Raw genomic sequence first — 19,668 nt, forward strand, 5'->3', positions numbered from 1 at the left:
TCAAGCAGCGTCATGTATGGTGGCGTCACAGGGACATCAAGATGACGTTACAAGTTTTGGTGATTGCTCACGTCAAGAGCGGCTTTCTATGAGCCCTTTGTAAACTATCTTGGGGCCACTATACTACAAGTACACTTGCATGGCACCCACTATTTCGTAAATAATCATAACATTTGTGAAATATGGAAGGAACGAGAACGTCATTATTCGTTATTATACGGAGAATCAAGGTACCGGCTACACATCTGCAAGGCATTGTGTGCACTTCGTTGGTGGAATGGCTGATAACCATGACGAATTATGACAGAGCCTCTTGTTCCTAATAGGCTGAAAGTATTAAACGACTCGCTAGTTACGTTATTTCTGTTGTGTGACACTCGATCATAAATTTAATCCCATATGTATACGATGGTATATTACACACGTGAGCGTGATTTCTCCGTAGATATTACAAGGGCTTTCGAGGTGCCGACTACGTCAAAAATCCGATTTTATAAACATTGCATATGCACACATATGATACAGCCGTGATTGGGTTAACGTTAATTGTAACTAGGTGCCATGCACTGAAGTATCTATGTAGCAGTGACCAGGGCTAGCAACCTCGTGAGCACCAGCGTCTGCTATCAGCTTATCGCTTCTGGTGTTGTCAATACTGTTGTTTCTGTTGACATGGTTGCGCAAGGGCATACAGCTGTTTGTGTAAACATCCGCAACTCTTCAACATGTGTCTGTGTTTGCAACATTTATACGCATATTCAGTGTCATTTTATCACCTTTGATACACGGTCACCTTTCCTCCGCATGCTTTGCATAACGTCGATTCCCAAGGTATACGAGGGATCTGCGTACTTTAAGGGGCGAAGCTCCTTATATAGGGTGTTGGTCTGTTCTTCCTCCATTGTTGTCGTGCGTAACCACCGGTGGCACGTATCCGCTCCAGAGCGTGTATGTGCCACAGGGGATGTGAGATGGGAAATGGTGGTACTTGAAGTGTTCACTAGATGGACGCACGGATGGACGGACTGACCGACTAGAAGACGGACGGACAGATGGATGGATGTGCGGACATATGGACGTATGAACGCACGAATGGACGGACAGACGGATGGACGGACTCATGGATGGACGCATGGACAGATGGACGGACGCCCGGATAGACGCACGGATGATCGCGCGGATGGATGGAAGCAAGAACAAACGGATGGATGGAAGCACTGATGGGCTGACGGAAATTTGCCCCACTCATCATCATTCACTCCATGGATATGCTGTGATTTTCTTTTGTGCGTGATAACGGTTACGCTGGCGGCGGCTGACAACCACGGCGTTTGATGATGGCTGTTGTTGTGGTCTCATAACAGCTTTCGCTGCAAAAAGGGAAATTTGTAATAATTTAATTTGCGTATAGAACGTTTCAGTCACACAGTTACAGCTTGGTTATTTTTTTGTGAAAGTTTCTGAAAGGTTGTTACGATGTGCGCTCTCATATTTTCATGTATACATCTGTTAGCAGTTGTTCCTCAAGTGTCCTCGTGTGAAGATGAACGCCTGCAGTTCCCTATATATGGGTTCCCCATCTCGTTCCTCGAGTGAGAAAAGCACATTCAGTTCAGAAACACGTGCTTCAGGAGCATCGCCTAGAACCTCGTCACTCACACTGAGCACATCACCCACAATCCTCACGAAGAAATCTTCGGCAACACCAACCTGGAGGTGGTCTTGAGAGAGAGAGTGTTGAATTGATGTCATTGTTGTCGAGTCGAGCCAAGGCCACGCACCGTTCACCATATAAGAGTCAAAGTTCGGCGAGGATTGAGTGATTCGGAAAATTTCTCCCCCCGTTCCATGGTTGCCCAGCTTGTCCAGTCGACGTTGGATTTTTTTTTTTTTTTTGAGACTTCGAGCATTTATGAGGCCATGAATCGAATTAGTGCGCCTGTACCTCCTCTCAGCTCGCCTTCGAGTCAATCGACTTAAGTCGGCATCAAATTTTGTGCGCTTTGATGTGTTTTAATGACGCTTTTAACCTCTTCCATTCTATTTGCCATTGCCTCCTCCAGATAGGTATAGTGCGATTTAGACGAGAATGGGAGACACACACACAGACGAGTTCTGTGTGTCCCGTTTTCGTCAAAATCACGCTGAACCTATCCGAGTATGTACCAAATCTCCCAAGCTAAAGTGCTATCGCAACAAATACCTCCTCCAGTCCGTACGTGGCACCTTCGCATACCTCAGCCACCTCCGTCTTATACAGTGCCCAACTAGTTTTTCTGTGAACTGAACAAGAGGGATTTGCAACACCTGCGACCTTCAAATACGTTGGAAGGAGGTCATTGCCGTGAGTCTTCCCATCAGTAACCATCGCACCTGTCGAGTGAATCGCTGTGACACCAGTGCCGAATTCAAACTATCACTCTAACTCAGTCCACGTATAGGTATGTTGGACTGCCGTCATGCATAATCTGAAGATTGTGGCATGATGCAAATCGAGCAAGTTTCTGGCCCCTGGAATCAGTTTTATATAGTGCTTCCCTCCTCCCCCAAAGAACGTGATGAGCATTAAAATAACCAGCGATATTCCAGGAACCGGGTGTCACCATCAAGATGTCATGCAGTCTTCCACTGTCAAACTGAACTGGTTTAGAGATGTAGGGGCCAAGAGGCGTGAAGGGTATACATTCTACAACGCGAAGTCACACGTATACTGATTTCCGTCGTGGGGTTGCACCAACTGCAGAGTGTAGGTTTGATCTGTGCGGACATATACAATTACTTCGCTGGGAGCTTGATCGGTTCAAATATGTTTGGTTCGCATATTACTGTATATAGGAAATCTATTGCAGAAAACATACAGCCGAAAATAGGAAATCCGTGATTTAAGTCCTCTGGCATCTGACTGTAAAACCGTCGCACTTCGCACTTGTACACATAGTGAAGGCGGTGGACGAGTCATTGTGTCTACGTAAGGTTGGCAACCACTGGACTCATGAAGGGCGTCCAATACTTGCACTGCGCATGGTGCTGTTGGGGTGTTCATGTCACCTACAAGGTTGCGTATATTGCATCGATTATAGAGACTTTATCATTGTCGAAATTTCACGATCATGCTCTTGGAGTTCATCTGGGCGAGATGCGCAGCGTGGTGGTATACCGGTGTGCGTTGCAGCTTGTCTGCAGGAGTTACCCTTGGAAGTGATGGTCATGCTTCTTCCACAGCCTCCTTTTCAGGTGCAGCATTCGCATGCGCATGTTGATTGTGTTCGGCGTTGTTGATTGTGTCGATTGATTCAACCGAAGCAGTCTTTGCAGGAAGCATGCTGCTGCCAGTATAGGCAGACTTTCTTGATGAGCGTCAGTGACGAAAACGATATCGCCTGCCAACAGTAGTAGCTCCTTCCCGGTGAGTCGAATGGTCCCTCAGAATTTTCTCCGAAAGCGAAAGTTTTTGCCTTACTTTCGGACACTCCTTCAGTGAGGCGTCGTGGGGACCTTTTCTATTCGGGCAGTTGTTGGATATGTAGTCTTACACTTCTCGGCAAAATATTGTGCATCGCAAGGAAACATTTTGTGGAATTTCCACAGATGGTGCTCACATGACCAGATTTCTGACATTTTCGGCACTTGAGGGGCTTATAGGAAGAGAGCGCTGCACAGCATGTCGTAAATCACCGACATTTACATGCGACGACAGGCAATCAATCTTCACGCATCGGGACTTTTTTAGACGGCACCCCTGAAAGATTCGTGGTTCATCCTTGACGAGCTTAATGAGAATCGGCAGGTCTTCACTCGAGATGGTCACATCAATGTCATATACGACGCCTGTAGTTCCCGTGGTCTTTCTAACGGAATGATCGTCAGAACGTCATGTCACCGAGAACGGCGACCCTGCTCAGATAATCTATAACGCAGACGCTTGAGTGACGTCCACCGCGACAACATTCTTCAGTGTATTCACTCTGATGTCCTGAATACTGTTCGGTATACAGTGCCTCTAGCTATGAAGATACCACTTGCCTGTTTACCATTCTGATGGTGATGAATGGTTGGCAAGAAGAGGACGGTGTACTTCGGTTGGCTCTGCGGGGTCTTCCCAGCAGCTGCGTCCATGGAGGCCTCGAACATCCTCCGATTCGCTTTCTGGCTCGGTCCCGTATTCGCAATCAGAACTGTCGGTGCTCTCGGTAGTGTCAATGATGGTTGCCTCGCTGTCACTGGAAACGCAGTTCCACTTCCTTGAGTTTGCCAACACTGACAGCTGAGAACCGGGTGGGCGTGTAGGCGAATCCACTTCCATCTTCGATAAGTGCATGGGGTACTGTATGTTTCCCCTATAATGGTGGAAATAACAGAAATATCTGGAGATGAACTGCAAACACTCTGCTACAGAGACACTTCTTATCCATTTTAACTTGCTTAGTATTCGTACTACTACGGCATTTTAACTCACTGATATTGCGTAACGGTGTAACGAAATTGGATTTCATACGTGTGCCTTCTTCTGCGTTTATGTAACATAAAATTGTCTAAATTGTTGTCTGCCTTTTACTGTCCAACATTCTGGCGCTCTCCGCGTAATACGGTTGGTATTGTTAAATTCTGTAGAGATTTCGTTCATGATAAAGACACACGTACGCGTATCAGAGCTTTATTTGCCACCTTCATGGATGCATGTTTTTTAAAGATGCGGGACTTATCGTGTGTTGCATCATGATTGGCTAAACTGATACCTTACGAAAGATTCCATAACGTAAGACGTTTCTGTCACTTTGGGTCCAGTTGCCCCATCACACGCAATGCCACTCGTAACCTGCGAAACGGTTGGCTGCCATTCCGTGCCTATAAACACACACGGACACGTGCGCACTCAGAAAAGGACCAGTGGCACGCCAGGGCAGCTGTCGCATCCCTGCGGAGGGCAGGGCTACCTGGCATAGGTGTGCGTCTGGGCCGGAAGTGATGCGGCGGCTGTCACCCGGCCCGCTTACATGTTGGGACGTCGCGACACACTGCAACAGTCACACGCGCCCACCATCTGCGCGTTTCTCGAGTCCGTCTTTCGATGTGGCGCGGCAGCGACACCAAACTTGTCGTTCGGTGTCAGCCGAAGGAAAAAAGAAAATAGTTTTGGTGACACACGAACCCCTCACAACGAAGTACACGACCGCGATCAGCACTTCCTAGCACGACGTATCAGTGCTGCAGGAAGGGACGATTCACACTCTGTCGTTCGTTTTATTTGCCTTACTTCAAACTATTGCTCGGCAAACTAGAAGGTTCATGGTTTGCACGAGCGGGCTAGCAGTTTCGAGTTACAGGCCTCCATGGCGGGTGGTCCGGCCAGTCGGTGGAGTGTCTTGCGAGCCGTCGAACCATGACAGCGTGGTTCCCGCGTATACATATATGTATGTCGCTTAGATATTGAAGGCCACATGTGCACGGTTTGGATCTCACGTACACACGGCGTCCCGTCTGGTATACGGCGTGCATGTATATACAAACGAAGCGTACGCTCTTTTTTTTTTGTATCGTATCATTTCGACGCTTCTCGAGCCCGTCCACGGCTCCGCACCTTTTGGCAATCAGGAAAGTGCATATATTTAGCGTGTATATATTCAGGATAGTTTGTTATTGACAACACTAGGATGAGTATCTCTTTTTCATGGCTCTACATCGAGGTTGCTTAGAATGACAGTCGCGTTGACGCAAATCGGGAGACTTGGTGGACTCCGAGAAAGTGACCGTGTTCGGTGCATGACCATTACCGATAGGAAGCTTTCGGACCACACACATTATAACTATAGACCTTCTTATTTTTTTATTGCTATCGTGCTGAATCCTTTTGTTATTGCCTTACTAAAAGGGTTGGCCTAATACAGAAAATTCATTGAAGTTCGGAATGGGGAGGAGAGGGGGGGGGGGCACACGATTACGTGGTTGAAACCTATCCTGTTACTTGGTTAGACAGTCAGGGTTCAATAAAGCGTAGGACCGTGGTCCTCTTTACCAATTTTATTCGAAAACTTGAGTTCTGATGCAACGCGGCTTTCCTGTGGGCCTGCCTAGTTCCCAAGCTCGAGTTATGTCACTAACATTAGCCTGGCATTATATTTTTGTCTTTTTCTGGTTAATCTTTGATGCCATATGGAAGGGGGGTGTGGTGATGGACATGCTACATTGCCACACATGTGGCCACAGCCGAAAGCGATTGCGAAAATAGCAATTATTTTTTTTTAGCATTTACTCTGAAGTAAATCATTACTAGCCCACACCATGGAATCATTACCCGCCGCGGTGGTCTGACTGCCGTCACGAAGGTCGCCAAGTTTAATCCCTGCCGCGGCGACTGCGTTTTCGATGGAATAAAAATGCCATAAGGCCCACGAGCTTAGAATTGGAAATACCTTAAAGAACGCTGCGGATGACGGTCCAAATTTCCGGAGCCCTTCACGATGGTGTCTCTCGTAATCATATGATGATTTTAGGACGTCTACAACCTGAACATTTATTGGCAAGCACTTCATTATGTTGCTCGTTCAAGCAAAAAGTAACTCAATTCATGTAATTTCTTTTTGCAAAGTGTGGGGCACATGTGAATTGAGCGAAAGGAACCAAAGACAGTGTAGATACGTGATGCCTTTGTCACCACCACACGTTCGCTATGGTTTTATGTGCTCTTGCGTGTATTACCAGCTTGCCACCGACATGTATACACGAAATCGACCAGACGTTATATGCAGTTCCGGACAAAAAGAAAAAAAAAGCCGAATTTCCAAGAGAAAAAGAAAAGTAGGAAACAAGTGCCGCAAGGCACCCCAGAGTTCTGATATTTCAGGTTTCGAGAATGTTTTTCAATCAAATTGATAACTTCGATCGATAATGCGGAGTTTAACGTCCCAAAGCCACCATGATTATATGATACACGCCGAAGTGCGGGGCTCCGGAAATTTCTACCACCTGGACTTGTTTAACGTGCACCGAAATCTGAGCACACGAGCCTACAGCACTTTCACCTCCATCGAAAATGCAGCCGCCGCAGCTGGGATTTTATACCGTGACCTCAGGTCAGCACTGCAGTCGAGTGCCTTACCCACTACACCACCACGGTGGGGCGGCAGCAGAACTTGCGTAACTTATGTGGGGCCGAAAGAGTACCTCGACGTCACAGCCTACCTATTTTGGCAACGTTTTTTAAGTTTTTGAACATCTTCTGTATAACGTATAAGGTGCTTTCCAGCGTGTTCCTTTATTTTATAATTTGCTTGGTTGTCGCATATGACTAACTTCAGTAGCTTCGGCACAACTTTGCGCAAGACGGACTGTGTGAAACTTGCTGTGCTCAACTTTTGTAACAGAATCGAAAGTTGGGCTAGTAGGATATGCATGGTATAACTCTCAGTTTAAGCACACGAATAAACAGAAAGCGCTTTCTCGCAACTAAACTGTGCGTCAATGTTCGTATCAGAGAGCACGATTCTTCTTTGAAATCTTTGGGTGCATCGCATCTCGCGGCTCATTGCAGAGAGTGCGGTTGTTATCCTCTTTTTAAGGATACTGAAGTGGTTTTTCGATCTAAAAATAAATTAACTCGCGAGTTTACAGAAGCTTTTCACATAAGAAAAAGAGGGGAACAATGCGTCAGCCAGCCTTCGGTTTTGCTGCACGATAAAGAGTTTGGTTTTCTAGATTATGTCTCCGAGATAATCTGTTTTCTTTTACCCTGTGTTCTCGATGTGCCACGGGTGTACTTTTTTGCCTGCACACGCATGCGTTGTTTTTTAATTGCCTGTATATATATTCTGCCCTTTCTAATAAACAGTTTAGTTGCGAGAAAGCGCTTGTCCTCTCTTCCTTTCTGTTTATTCCTGCGCTTGAACTGACAGTTATACCAACCTTTGTAACTGAGCAGCGCTGGTATGACGTAATTAGTAATGTATCCTAATTATTTTTCAGGCAGGACTAATTTCGTTGTCTGTGACAGAAAGCCAGCGCCCACGTGGAATTTCCATCTCGTATTGCTCTACTTTCGTCGTTTTCAGAACTCAAAAACCCAAGTTCTCCAATTTTCCAACGAAATAGAGGGTCAAGCTTGAAGCCTTGAAGCGAAGAGTGTCCCGCCGACGCCGGGCGGTAAGAGCCTGCGAGTTAGCAGCCTCATCGAGAGATGGCGCCAGCCGCTCCAGTCCGACGCTTTCGTTCCGGAGTTTGGAGCGGAGGGGGGCTGCGAAGAGGGGGTCCCGTTTCTCGCCGGCCGTAGGCCACACGCACCATTCATGCCGGCGGCGCGGGCGAGCCCGTGTGTGGGGCCGGCGACGACGGCTTTTGGCGGCTCTCCCGCAGGGCGGATCGCGAGAGGAGGGCTGGTGCGGACAGCGTAGGCCTCCCGCCAATGAACGGGGTCTTCTCGGCGGTGGCCCCCTCATCTGGGCCTCCTTCCCCGCCCGGTCCCTCCCGCTCGAAGCCGCTACGGAGCACAGCCAGCCACCGCCGCCCAGGCTGTGACAACTTGTTTACCGAACTCTCGTCACCTCCACGAGGCGCGATAAGATACCACGGCCAGCGACCTGCCTCCCTCCCCCCTCCCACTGTCCGCCTTGCTTACTTCGCCCCCCCCCCAACCACCCACCCGTTAACCCTCCCCGATTTCCCGCACCCGTTACCCCAGACTGCCAATTCCGTCACTTCTATTGCTAGTGGAGTGCACAACAATCGCTGGACTACTACCACTACCGACGTTCTTGATTGTTCTATCAGCCAACTTGTCAGAAGGAAAGTACTTGAACTGGAGGAGGATTAGCCGACAGGCCCAGGGTGCATCAACCACCGTCTTCGAGAATGATCGCTCTTGCCCCGATGATCAGCACCCAGATGCGCCGCCAACGATGACTACAAGCTCGGAGACGGGACCACCGGCGTGCATCCCACAGCTGTCCACGCCCGCGCGCCCTCTGCAACACGAATCGTCATTTCTCCAGAAGTGTGCTCCGTGGTAGTGGTGGTGTGCGGAACTGGGCTGTCGGAACATCACTCGCGCTTGAGATTTACGCCAGCTGCTTGCCCCGGTGCAGCGTACAGAGTGATCTACACGCTCGGCGGTGTGCACCGCCGGCCTCCGCCATCACGGCAAGGGGAAAGGCGAGGCGAGCGGCAGCACCGCCTCCAGCCGGAGACGACGGCGGCGGCTCGCCGTCGGCCGACCTCCTACCCTCCTCGTGTCTGCTAGTTTACCGAGGTGCTTGTACGGCGTGGTTGTCTCGTCGCGAGACGACGACGTCCCGGCGTCGCGCCCGAGTAGCGGAGCCGCCTCGGCATCCGCATTGAAGCATCACCGTCGCGAAGTGTGGGCCGGGCGCGGCGAAGTGCGCGTACTTACATCTCATAGCCGAGGGGCCACCTAGCCCTGGGGCCGCCGTGGCCTCGCAGCAGCGCCGAGGATATGCGCTTCGAGCACTCGGACCTATCGTGCCAGAGCGCCATGGCGTTCCATCCCTTCTTCCTGCCCAGTGCTCCCGGGGGACCGCCGGCCGCGGCTCCAGGGTCGTCGGCGGCACCCGCGACCAGAAACACGGACTTCAGCATGCACTCCATCCTGAGCCAGCCGGCGACGGCACCAACGACCACGGGTCCCTTCCTACCGCTGGAGTGTTTTTCCACCGGACCCCCTCCGCCTCCCGTCCCACCTCCTCCTCCGCATCACCTGTTTGCGGGACTCGGTCCAGGTCTGAGCCACGGGCTGAGTACCGCCGCCGCGGCACTGGCGGCTTCTGGTCTGGCACCTCCTCCGGGACTCGCAATGCCCAGGGTACCGGGCGCCGCCATGACGCCCGAGGAGATGCTCACGGTGCAGTTCAGGCCCCCGCTATTGAGACCCGTCGAACCCGAAGACGACGGCGTCCGCGACGACCCCAAGGTGACCCTTGAGGGTATGGAACTGTGGCAGAAGTTTCATGCCTGCGGAACAGAGATGGTCGTTACCAAGTCCGGAAGGTGCGTATATTGTTCTCTTTGCGCATCTATACTATGTCTGTATCGACGAGTGATATACACAGGTACTTGCGCACCCTTCGAATTACATCCGCCTGATCGTATATACTGTCTGCATGAGGTAGTCTTCTGGCATATGGTGCTGATCTCTATAGCACCTCGTGGCAATACGTCAACTAAAGCCGTGGCCATGTTGTGGCCTAAACAGAATGCATGTCGAAGAAGTCGTCACGAAAATCGGCACACTGCAACGACTTATCTGGAGCCGACGATCGACGATACTGTCCAACTGCAGAGTTGTATTGGGCTAATATTTATGTGTCTAGGTCCAGAGGTCACGTGGTTCCTGATTTAGGGTTATTAAGGACACACTTTAAAAGTATATACGCTACTCGCTATCTTAACCTCCGAAAAGTCGTTGGCTGTGCGATGCCATATAGCTGAAGTTTACTAAAGAGTGTTCGCCATGTCCTTGGAGGGCAAACATGGTTTTAATCGTGAAAGCTGCGAGACATCGTTATAAAAACATTTGATGACGCAGGCCGCACCAACTTAAGTTGAATTTTGTGCAGTAGATCTATGCACATCAGTACAGTGTGCCGCGAACAGTTTTTTTTTTTCGCCGATGCATCATAATTGTTTTGGTCATGGCACACATTCACAACAGGCACTTATATTCATCGAAGCAGCACGTCTGATATGGCCACATTATGTATGCATTGGTTATAACTTCACGATTGGGATACCCACGTCCTTCTTTGTAATGCCACCCTATAAAGATGTCATGCAATCTCATATGGGTGTATTGTGTGTCCCCGCATATACATATCTTCGCAAGAAGAAAATACGAACTATATGTACTTCAAATTTTGTGATTCTCTTCTCCTTCTGTGTAGCTTGCTTCGGCCTTCAGGGAACACGTCATAGTACCGAAACAGGTCATATATAGTATGACGTGTAGGTGCGTTGGTATGTTCGAGGTCACCGTCGATGGCTACAATAGCGAATTCAATAGCTTCGAGCTTGACGGCGTGTGAAAAGAGCCTACGTGAAGTCGACGACAAAGGTTTACGGACCAGGCGACCGTGTGCCTAACTGCCTGTCCACGCCACCTCGCTGTGCGCCATCTACCGTCGACCGCAGCGCTTTGCCGAAAGAGGGTCTTGTTACTCTCTGCGGCATATCACTTTTCCGGTGTCGCTGAGAACACTGTTCATTACTTTGTTGCAATAAGTTTTACCGTGTGAGTGTGCTTCAAATGTCTACTTTGATAGCAGAATCAAAGCTACCACGACTTGCTTCTAATCGTGTATTGGGTAGATACCTATTTGACATAACAGTTCTGCTTCTCGAGACTGAAGAACCTAACCACGCGTCTGCCGCAGAGAGCGTTGTGATGTTAAAAAGTGAAATGTGGTGAATATTCGTGCCCATTGGGAATAGCCAGGCCATGGAGGGATGAGTCTTGGGCGTATATGGTGTATATAGCGCTGCAGTCCATGGCCGCTTACGGAAATGCCACGAAGAGACTCATGCAAGCGCTCGCAACGTGCGCAAACGTTTGTGATTGACGCGCGCGATATCTATCAGTACATATGCTTTTAGCTTCCGTTCATGCAACAGCTCAACGTTTCTACAAGTGCGCGTATGCATGTCGACAACTGAGAAAGTGTCCCTTCCACGCAACGTCTTCTGTCCAGTGAGATCTCGAGATCGACCCCTGTTCGATTTTTTTTTCCAATCTCCATCTTTCGGCAACCATTTCCCTATAGCACGCCGCTCCGTCACATCTCTCGTTTCAACGGCGAACGATATATATATATATTTTTTTTGATAAGGCGCGCAAGAATACTGTAAATGGCATGTTTTAAAAGCGGTATCATGCTTCGTGTGGCTTCCTTCTGTTACGTTTTCATACAACGAACTTTATTGAATTCCACTTGCACTCTCTGGCATCGGCGTCTCTGCGCAGAACGAATGGATGGATTTTATTTTCGCACTTCAGTGAAACAGAAAAGTATATCGCTTCGTTCATACACATTATTAAACTTATATGACAGCCAACTACACTTAATTAGTACTTATTCGTGATAAAGGATGTATAGGCAAGCAAACACGGTGCACAACAGTAAAGTCAACGCAAATGGCGTTTGTGTTGTCCCGACTTCTGTCTTGCGTCCGTGCTTGTGCGCTTAAGGTCTTTTATCATGAATGCGAACGTTATGCTGTGATTATTGAGCTCGAAGTGCAGAGAGGACGGCACCTGAGGATATATCCGGTCCATTCATAATTAAGAGCGATGATACAGCAGTGTGTTCGACTGAAAGCGTTGGTTTTCTCGTATATAGTTAACGTGGAAATTGTTAACTATGATACGAGGTATCACGTTCTTCTTTAATGTCCGTTGACGTTACACCGTTTTATAGCTTATCATCCTAATGACACATAATAACATCTCTGACCACTTACGAAGCGGAGAAGAGAAATATCGTTGTAAAAGAAATTCTAAAGTGTCCCCGCCAATTTTCATATTTATTTTACGTAGAAAAGGCGAAAGAAATTTCTGAATGGAAAGCACCTTCAGCCGTTTTCCTGATTAATTTATTCGTGTTAGAAAAACAAGTGCTAGATGCGACAAAGATATATATATTCCAACCAAATAATCAGAAGAATGATAGTAGAAACAAAGGAATTGGGGGATGGATTGTGGAGGAAAAGTTGTAGGCTAAGTACGAGACTCAGAAGAGAAGTATGAAAGCTGCTGTCCACGGTGGTATATACAAAAGCTTTGAAGTTATCGTTTAATGCATATATAGAAACGAGTAGTTCTTTTGTAATTTTTACAACTAACAGTTCACTTTAAATTACACAGCTCGATGAAAATTGTGTAAGTATATAGGTATAGTTCAGTAACGTGAACTTTAAGAAATGCAGAATTATCTTCCCCTCGAAAAAGAAAATTGTTTCGCGCTATTTCATGAAGTTTACGTTACGTTTATGAAAGCTGGTGTAGAGCAATTCACAAAAAAAAAAAAGGTATGTTAATTATGTACGTAAAGGGAAACACGACTATGGCATCATCGAGAGAAGTCCCGACTATGGTTGTCACAGTGATCTGGTTGTTACAAGAGTGCATAGAATGAGTGTACATGTATTTATTGGTGTATATATACCGCTCGCCTAAAAGCCACATCTGTGAGATATATGCCAGATATATGTCACTTTATGCTCTCAGTGACTTATATACCTATATTTTAATTTGATAGTGATTCTGCTCCTGAATGTTGTGCATTATCTGACTGCTACACGAGCCAAGTAAAAGGCTCTGTAAACATAAAAAAATGAATAAACAAGATCAATGAGTAGTTGGGCGTGGAATCATGGCACAAGCTATGGCTAATGCATTCTTCATAGTTAAATAAAAACAGAAGCGTATAACGCATTCTCTACTCTCTTATGGTTTCTATGTTATTCACTTATTCGTTTATAGCTTTATCCTACTCATAGAAATCACTATATGGGAGCGTATTCCGCAGGGGAGAAGCGAGGATGAGCGCTGAAAGTTAAAAAGTTAGAACTAAAATAGATATTATATAGCACAGCGTACAAGATGGAAATATATACAGAGCAACATATAAAGATATATTTGTACAGCAGTTAATACTACTGTGAGGAGCAATATAACTCATAAATAAATGCACAAGTTCACGCAACAATGCGTTGCTTTGACGCATGCACGTTTCGATCAGCGCGTCCAGCGTCCCTCCGCCAGGAAAAGAGGGAGACGCATTGTTGTCTGGTTTACACATCGGTGCGAAATGCAGCATGTCGCATTTCGCGCCGGTTGCCGTCCGACCGCGCCGACGGACTCTGGTCGCGCCTGGCGTCAGGCTATAGATTGCTCGCGTTTTGCTAACGTTGCGTCGCTGTGCCCAGCGGGCGCGTGCGTCGACGCTATATTGGAGTGCCTTCATGATGCACTCGCGGCCGTTTTTCTAGCTCTACATATACCCAGTTTGGTGTTACGTGACGTCAATGGATGACTAAATATATGACTGGTGCAAACATATTAATCCTGATACGCGTGTCATGTAACAACATGACAACATGTCACGCTCATAACGTGCACGCGGTCGTTTCACTAGCTCCGCATGTACTGAATTTGGTATCACGTGACGTGAATAGATGACGAAAGTAAACGACACATCCAAATTTGATAATCATGACACGGAAGTCACGTGTGGCATCATTTACCTCCACCTCATATTGTGCTGATTTTAAAGTGACATATCAACCTTTCTCATTAGTGATTCGCCTATCATCAATTGCCACTGTGTACGTGAGATATGCCTTTTTTTTCCTAAGATGTGTATACCCACAACGTATCGTCCCCAGTCCATCTCCCAATTCCTTCGTATCCTGTATCGTTTTTCGCATTAATTAGCGGTGGTAGTGTAGTTGTGTCGTATGTGTCGGGAACACGAATCAACTAATTAGAAAAACGTCTGCAGATGTGATTTTCATTGAGGAATTTTTTTCGCTTTAGCTGCGTACGATTAAGTATGGAAAGTGGCGCGTATATTTTCGCAATTTCTTTTTTCAGTGCTTTTTTTCATTTTGCCGCCTTTCCGCTTCATAAGTGGTCAGAGAGACTATTCCGGGTCATCAAGCTGATGAGCCAACCGTGAATGGTGACTGATAATAGCGACATATATACAAAATTGAGTGGAAGGCATTGCTACGCAAAATAGATGCCATGGACGCCCATGCTATAAATCTAGCATATATAGCGATTTTGTGGGGAGGACTGTACAAGAATACGTATGTATACTGTTTTCGATACATAAACCAAGACGAAATATGCACTTCCGATCGTGCGAGCATTGGCTCGCTGTGCAAGCATGTGTGGATGATAATTTCCAAGTGAACGTTAAATCAGGCGTGGCGTTATACATAAGTGCGATGCTCCAAAATGCAAAATAACATATTTATATTTGCGCAAAGTCCGTTCCGCAAGGACTATATCGTACCAGAAACTCCAATAAGAGTGCGTGTTTCCGGAATTATTTCCCGAGGGCTGACGTAAGTTATGTAATGATGTAGGCTCTGCCCTAAAGCGTATACTCTAAAGTACGGCACAGTTCAAAAGAGAAGTACAGTTCTCCCGGATGACATATATGGGCGTGGTGGACAGTCGCACTGACTATATATAGCTCAAATTCGGTCTCCAAGACCACCTTTGAGCGATCCAGCTAGCCAGGAACGCTACCGATAAACAGAGTTTTCTTATGCTGCCCCGCATGCAGCCCAGACCAATGACATTAATTTACAGCACATTTAGCGATGTTGTCACAGCCAATAACTTCTTATAAAGTATAAAATCCGTCGAAAAATACATCGTATAATCCAGATTCCGGGCCCACACAACTATAGCGTGAACGACTGGCCAGCGTAAAAGAAAAAACGCTCATTATAGCATGGCTATTGGCAGATTTAGTTCCGAAATCTTTCACGCTCGTGCGTCCGTCCGTCTGTCGTAGTTCCGATAACTCTCGCGCGTCTATACGGACCTGCCAGCGCGCCTCACGCAAAGGTTACAGATTCCATGGCGGGATGCATCGGCGGACGAAGCCACTATACAAGCGAGAGATGGCAGCAGGCACGCGATAAAAACTGGCTGAGCCGTTATCACGCTCTTTCTTTTCCCTGCTGGCCCCGCTGTCTTCATGCGTCTATATGCAAGTGGAACAAATCTTGTATGAATAGAATATAAGCAGTATATTTGATGTACCCATAAGTATATCGGCTATGCTGCAGTTATCAAAAAGGCGATCGATCACTTCTCACAAACAAAAAAAAAGAACAATGAATCGAAAGTCTCTGTTTCCATCCATGCTCAAAGTCGACTGTGGGTATAGTCGTTATGTAGAAATTGACGCCTTATTTTCATTCATCGATTCAATACAAAGAATCAAACTAACATGTATGCACGACTCGATAATCGCACAAAATCTTCTAATGAAAGCTGCATGTGCTCAAAGCCCTCAGGCAGCTGGTCGAACCAGACACCTGAAACCGTGTATTTTGATACGAAATCTAAACATCGGTGTATTTGTGTATATCGATGAGTTCAACTACAAAACCACCTCATTTGCCAGGAACAACTACGTGGGCTGCGCTTTTTATCGAGCTCGCAGCGTTGACAGAGAGCGATCACCTGCCGCGAACCATGCAGGTGTTTTTTTAGAGGCCAGAGAGAATCGATACGTTTTTAATTTCCCTCCCATCTGTCACTGTCTGTGGTGATGCGTGCGTGTGCGATAGGATAAAGGTGGAATCGTGAACTTCCATTACACAATTGAATTTGCGAAAGTGTACGTGAGGCCTTTTGACATGGAACTGCACCGTATATGGAGCAAGCGCCCCAGTCGGCTGTTTGAACATTTTATACGCGCAGCCACCATCGTATCTTTAGGGTTTTGTTTGTTTGCACGCAAGCCCACGTGCACACGTGGACCTGCTCAAACAAGTGGGCGCGCACTCACGACTTCGTGATGCGCGTGGAGCTAAAACTGGTGAAATAATGCAAGGTTTATGTGAAATAATGCATGCATGCCCGATCGTGAGGCTAGATCCCTTTGTTGAAAAAAAAGCTTAGATCAATCTTATATAGCATGTTCTTATCATACCGCGAAGAGGCGGGTACCCTCCTTGCGTCTAGATAAACACTCCACGAAATTGAATTGATACATGAAATGTGTACATGGTACTATCAGAAAATGAGGAAAGGGCGTGTTGTTCGCGCATGTGTGTGTGTGTGTGTGTGTGTGTGTGTGTGTATTTTTTGTTTCGAAATGTTTGCTTATTTTCTTAGTGTGTTTGTTTAATTGATTCCTGAGCGTTTAAATGCGAATGTATATATAGTTGTTGGGAGGAAACTGCGCAAAAGCGCGCGTATACTGACACACAGACACAAATACACTCATACACTCACTCCCCCCCCCCCCCTTCACAGTGTTTTTCCTTCCTCTCCGCCTGTTCTCATGATGATGATGATGATGATGATGATGTATGATGATCCCGACAAAATGATCATAAGTGGTGCTTTATGACACAGGGAATATGGACAGCCTTGCTTGAGCCTTGTTTGAACAAGAAGGTTCTGATTTAATTTCGTTGGCTGTGCAAGAACTGCCTCTCATATCCTCATGGATTTATTGCATCACATACGATTAAAGTCGTACTTACTTTACACTTGTTTGCTATATACAAACGTCAGTCGTGTTTACTAACAACTTCTGGCGCCCAAGGGGCAGTGATAGCCATGAAGCGGGGCGTTCATTGTAGTATCCAACATGCAAGTTTAGTATATACGCTCTCTATACCATTCATCCTTTGTTTTATACTCTCTATCTTTGTCTCTTGTTGTCACGTATGAATGTAGTGTTCATTAGTGAAGAATGATTCCTTCATATGTTCTTTAGGGAACATGAATGAACACTATTTTCCTGGAGACCCTCTGGCTGGGTATCATTTTTAACAAGGCATGCAGATGTGGTCGCTATACTCGGTATGGCTTCATCGGATAATGCACTGCCACCTATTGACAGGACCGCTGGAACATCGTGCCAAGGGAAGCATGGTCATAACTGATGTCTCTCGCATGAAATAACGCATCAGTTTCAACGCCAGCAATGCAGCATATTCGAGCATGCAGCTCTTCCAAAAACCTTTGGACGGCCTGATCGGCCCTTTCAAACTTGTAGGCACGTTCAAACTTCTTTCGTGTGTCGTATTTTAGTACGAGGAACTGTCCGGGACTGTAAAGAACAGCCTTGGATGGTCGGGGAGTGTGATATTCGTAAAGGCTATATAGGGGGCCCACTGCTGCGAATGTCTTGAGACTATATGCATTCGCGTGGGACTCTTGAGTGCACCGAGAGCTGTGCTATCTGCACTATACACGCGCTGTGCGTTGTGTTATGTAACATACTCTCCCCTTGCCGAGATAAATCACACTTATAGCTGCTCGCGCGAAACACCGCGCGGTCTTTCTTATCCCCGCGACAAGCGCCGGTATAATTAGCGCCTCTCGACGTATACAGTGCATAGCGCGCTGAGCAGATGATGCGGTTCGAGGAAGCGCAGTGCGGGTCGCACGTTTCGCGCGGAACAGCGGGGTCGGGTTGCGTCTCAATTCTCCGTAACAGGGTTACTAACCGCGGCGCGAGCCACTATATAGTCGCGACACCGCATGCATAGAGCAGAACGACGACTGATCGAGTTGGAAGTCGGGAAATGCGCCGCGGTTGAATGGACACTGGGATAATATACGTGCACCGCAGTCTAACAACAACAACAACAACAACAACAACAACAACAACAACAACAACAACAACAACAACAACAACAACAACAACAACAACAACAACAACGACGACGACGACGACGACGACGACGACGACGACAACAACAACAGCAACGACGACGACAACAACAACAGCAACGACGACGACAACGACGACAACAACGACGACAACGACAACAACAAGAACAACAAGTACAACAATAACAATAAAAACAATAATAATAATAATAATAATAATAAGGAGGAGGAAGAGGAGTAGGGGGGAGGAGGAGGGTAGAAGGAGACGAGGAAGGAGAATATAAACAAAAACAAGCGAGGAAATGATGAACACAGTCGCTGATATTAGTTCGTTCACGCTGTTGATTCTTTTGTCTTTTCTGTCATCCGCCGCGTAGGAGTAGTGTTTGCGATGCTGGGCTACTCAAACGGAGGTCGCGGGTTGGATCCCGGACACAGCAATCACATAATGATGGAGGCGAAATGATCGAGGTGTAGAGGCCCGTGTGCGTGCGTTATGTCAGTGAACGTTATAACCACGAGATGGTGAAAAGTGCCGAAACCTTCCACTATATACGTCGTCCCTAATATTCATGCATATATGGTAGTTTCGCGATGTCAAACCCCAGTTGTTATTGCATTCCTTTCTCCTATCAAAGACTAGTAAGCATCAACTCGTTTAGCAATCAGTAAGTTTGCAATTAATATTTGTGGAGTGATTGAATGAGTTAGTTAACATTGCAGACTCTTTGCTTGTGTGCAGGTGTGATTGCTGCGGCACACCTGCACACACTGAGCGTGAATTATGAGATCCTTTTCGGTAGTGAGATAGAACACAAGGATAATAATTCTTAATTGAAAGAACAGACCAATACACTCATGCTGATGTGCAAGTGTAACTATACCGGACAGCTGTTGCAAGTGAAAAAAAAAGAGGTGTCGTCTTCATATCTTAATGTTGCTTCAAAATTAATATGGCGTTTACATAACGCAAAAAAAAGAGAGTTCAGAAGAGCCTTGCCATCGCTACTTTATGAATTTAAGTGTTTGTTGGGGGGTTACATAGGAAAACATGGGCACTTAATGTACGGTGGGAACCGTCATCACAAATTATCGCTCGATTTTGTAGGTTTACTTAATTGACTCCGATGGGAGCGCGGTGACTGAGTGGATGCCTAAGTGTCCGCTTTGTGAGCGTGTGAAGCAGCTAATTCGAGTACACGGGCAGAAGACGTCTTTGCTGAGGGCAGGGTGCAGAGGTCAACTGCATTGCAGACGCGATTTCGGGTGATCCTTCAACGCTGAGTCGTGCG

The 19,668-nt window shown here is 46.9% G+C and overlaps 1 protein-coding gene across 1 annotated transcript in view; it reads left to right on the forward strand.

Annotated features, from left to right (window-relative positions):
* Nucleotides 1-7,970: 7,970 nt before the first annotated feature.
* The window catches only part of LOC119172423 (uncharacterized), a 176,770-nt gene continuing 165,072 nt past the window's right edge, over nt 7,971-19,668 (forward strand). Inside the window, exon 1 of the mRNA XM_037423527.2 lies at nt 7,971-9,993. Coding sequence (XP_037279424.2) covers nt 9,443-9,993 — 551 coding nt within the window. The 5' untranslated portion in view covers nt 7,971-9,442. The remainder of the gene's footprint in view (nt 9,994-19,668) is intronic.

This window comes from Rhipicephalus microplus, chromosome 3 (assembly GCF_043290135.1).
Source record: "Rhipicephalus microplus isolate Deutch F79 chromosome 3, USDA_Rmic, whole genome shotgun sequence".
NCBI classification, from domain to species: domain Eukaryota; kingdom Metazoa; phylum Arthropoda; class Arachnida; order Ixodida; family Ixodidae; genus Rhipicephalus; species Rhipicephalus microplus.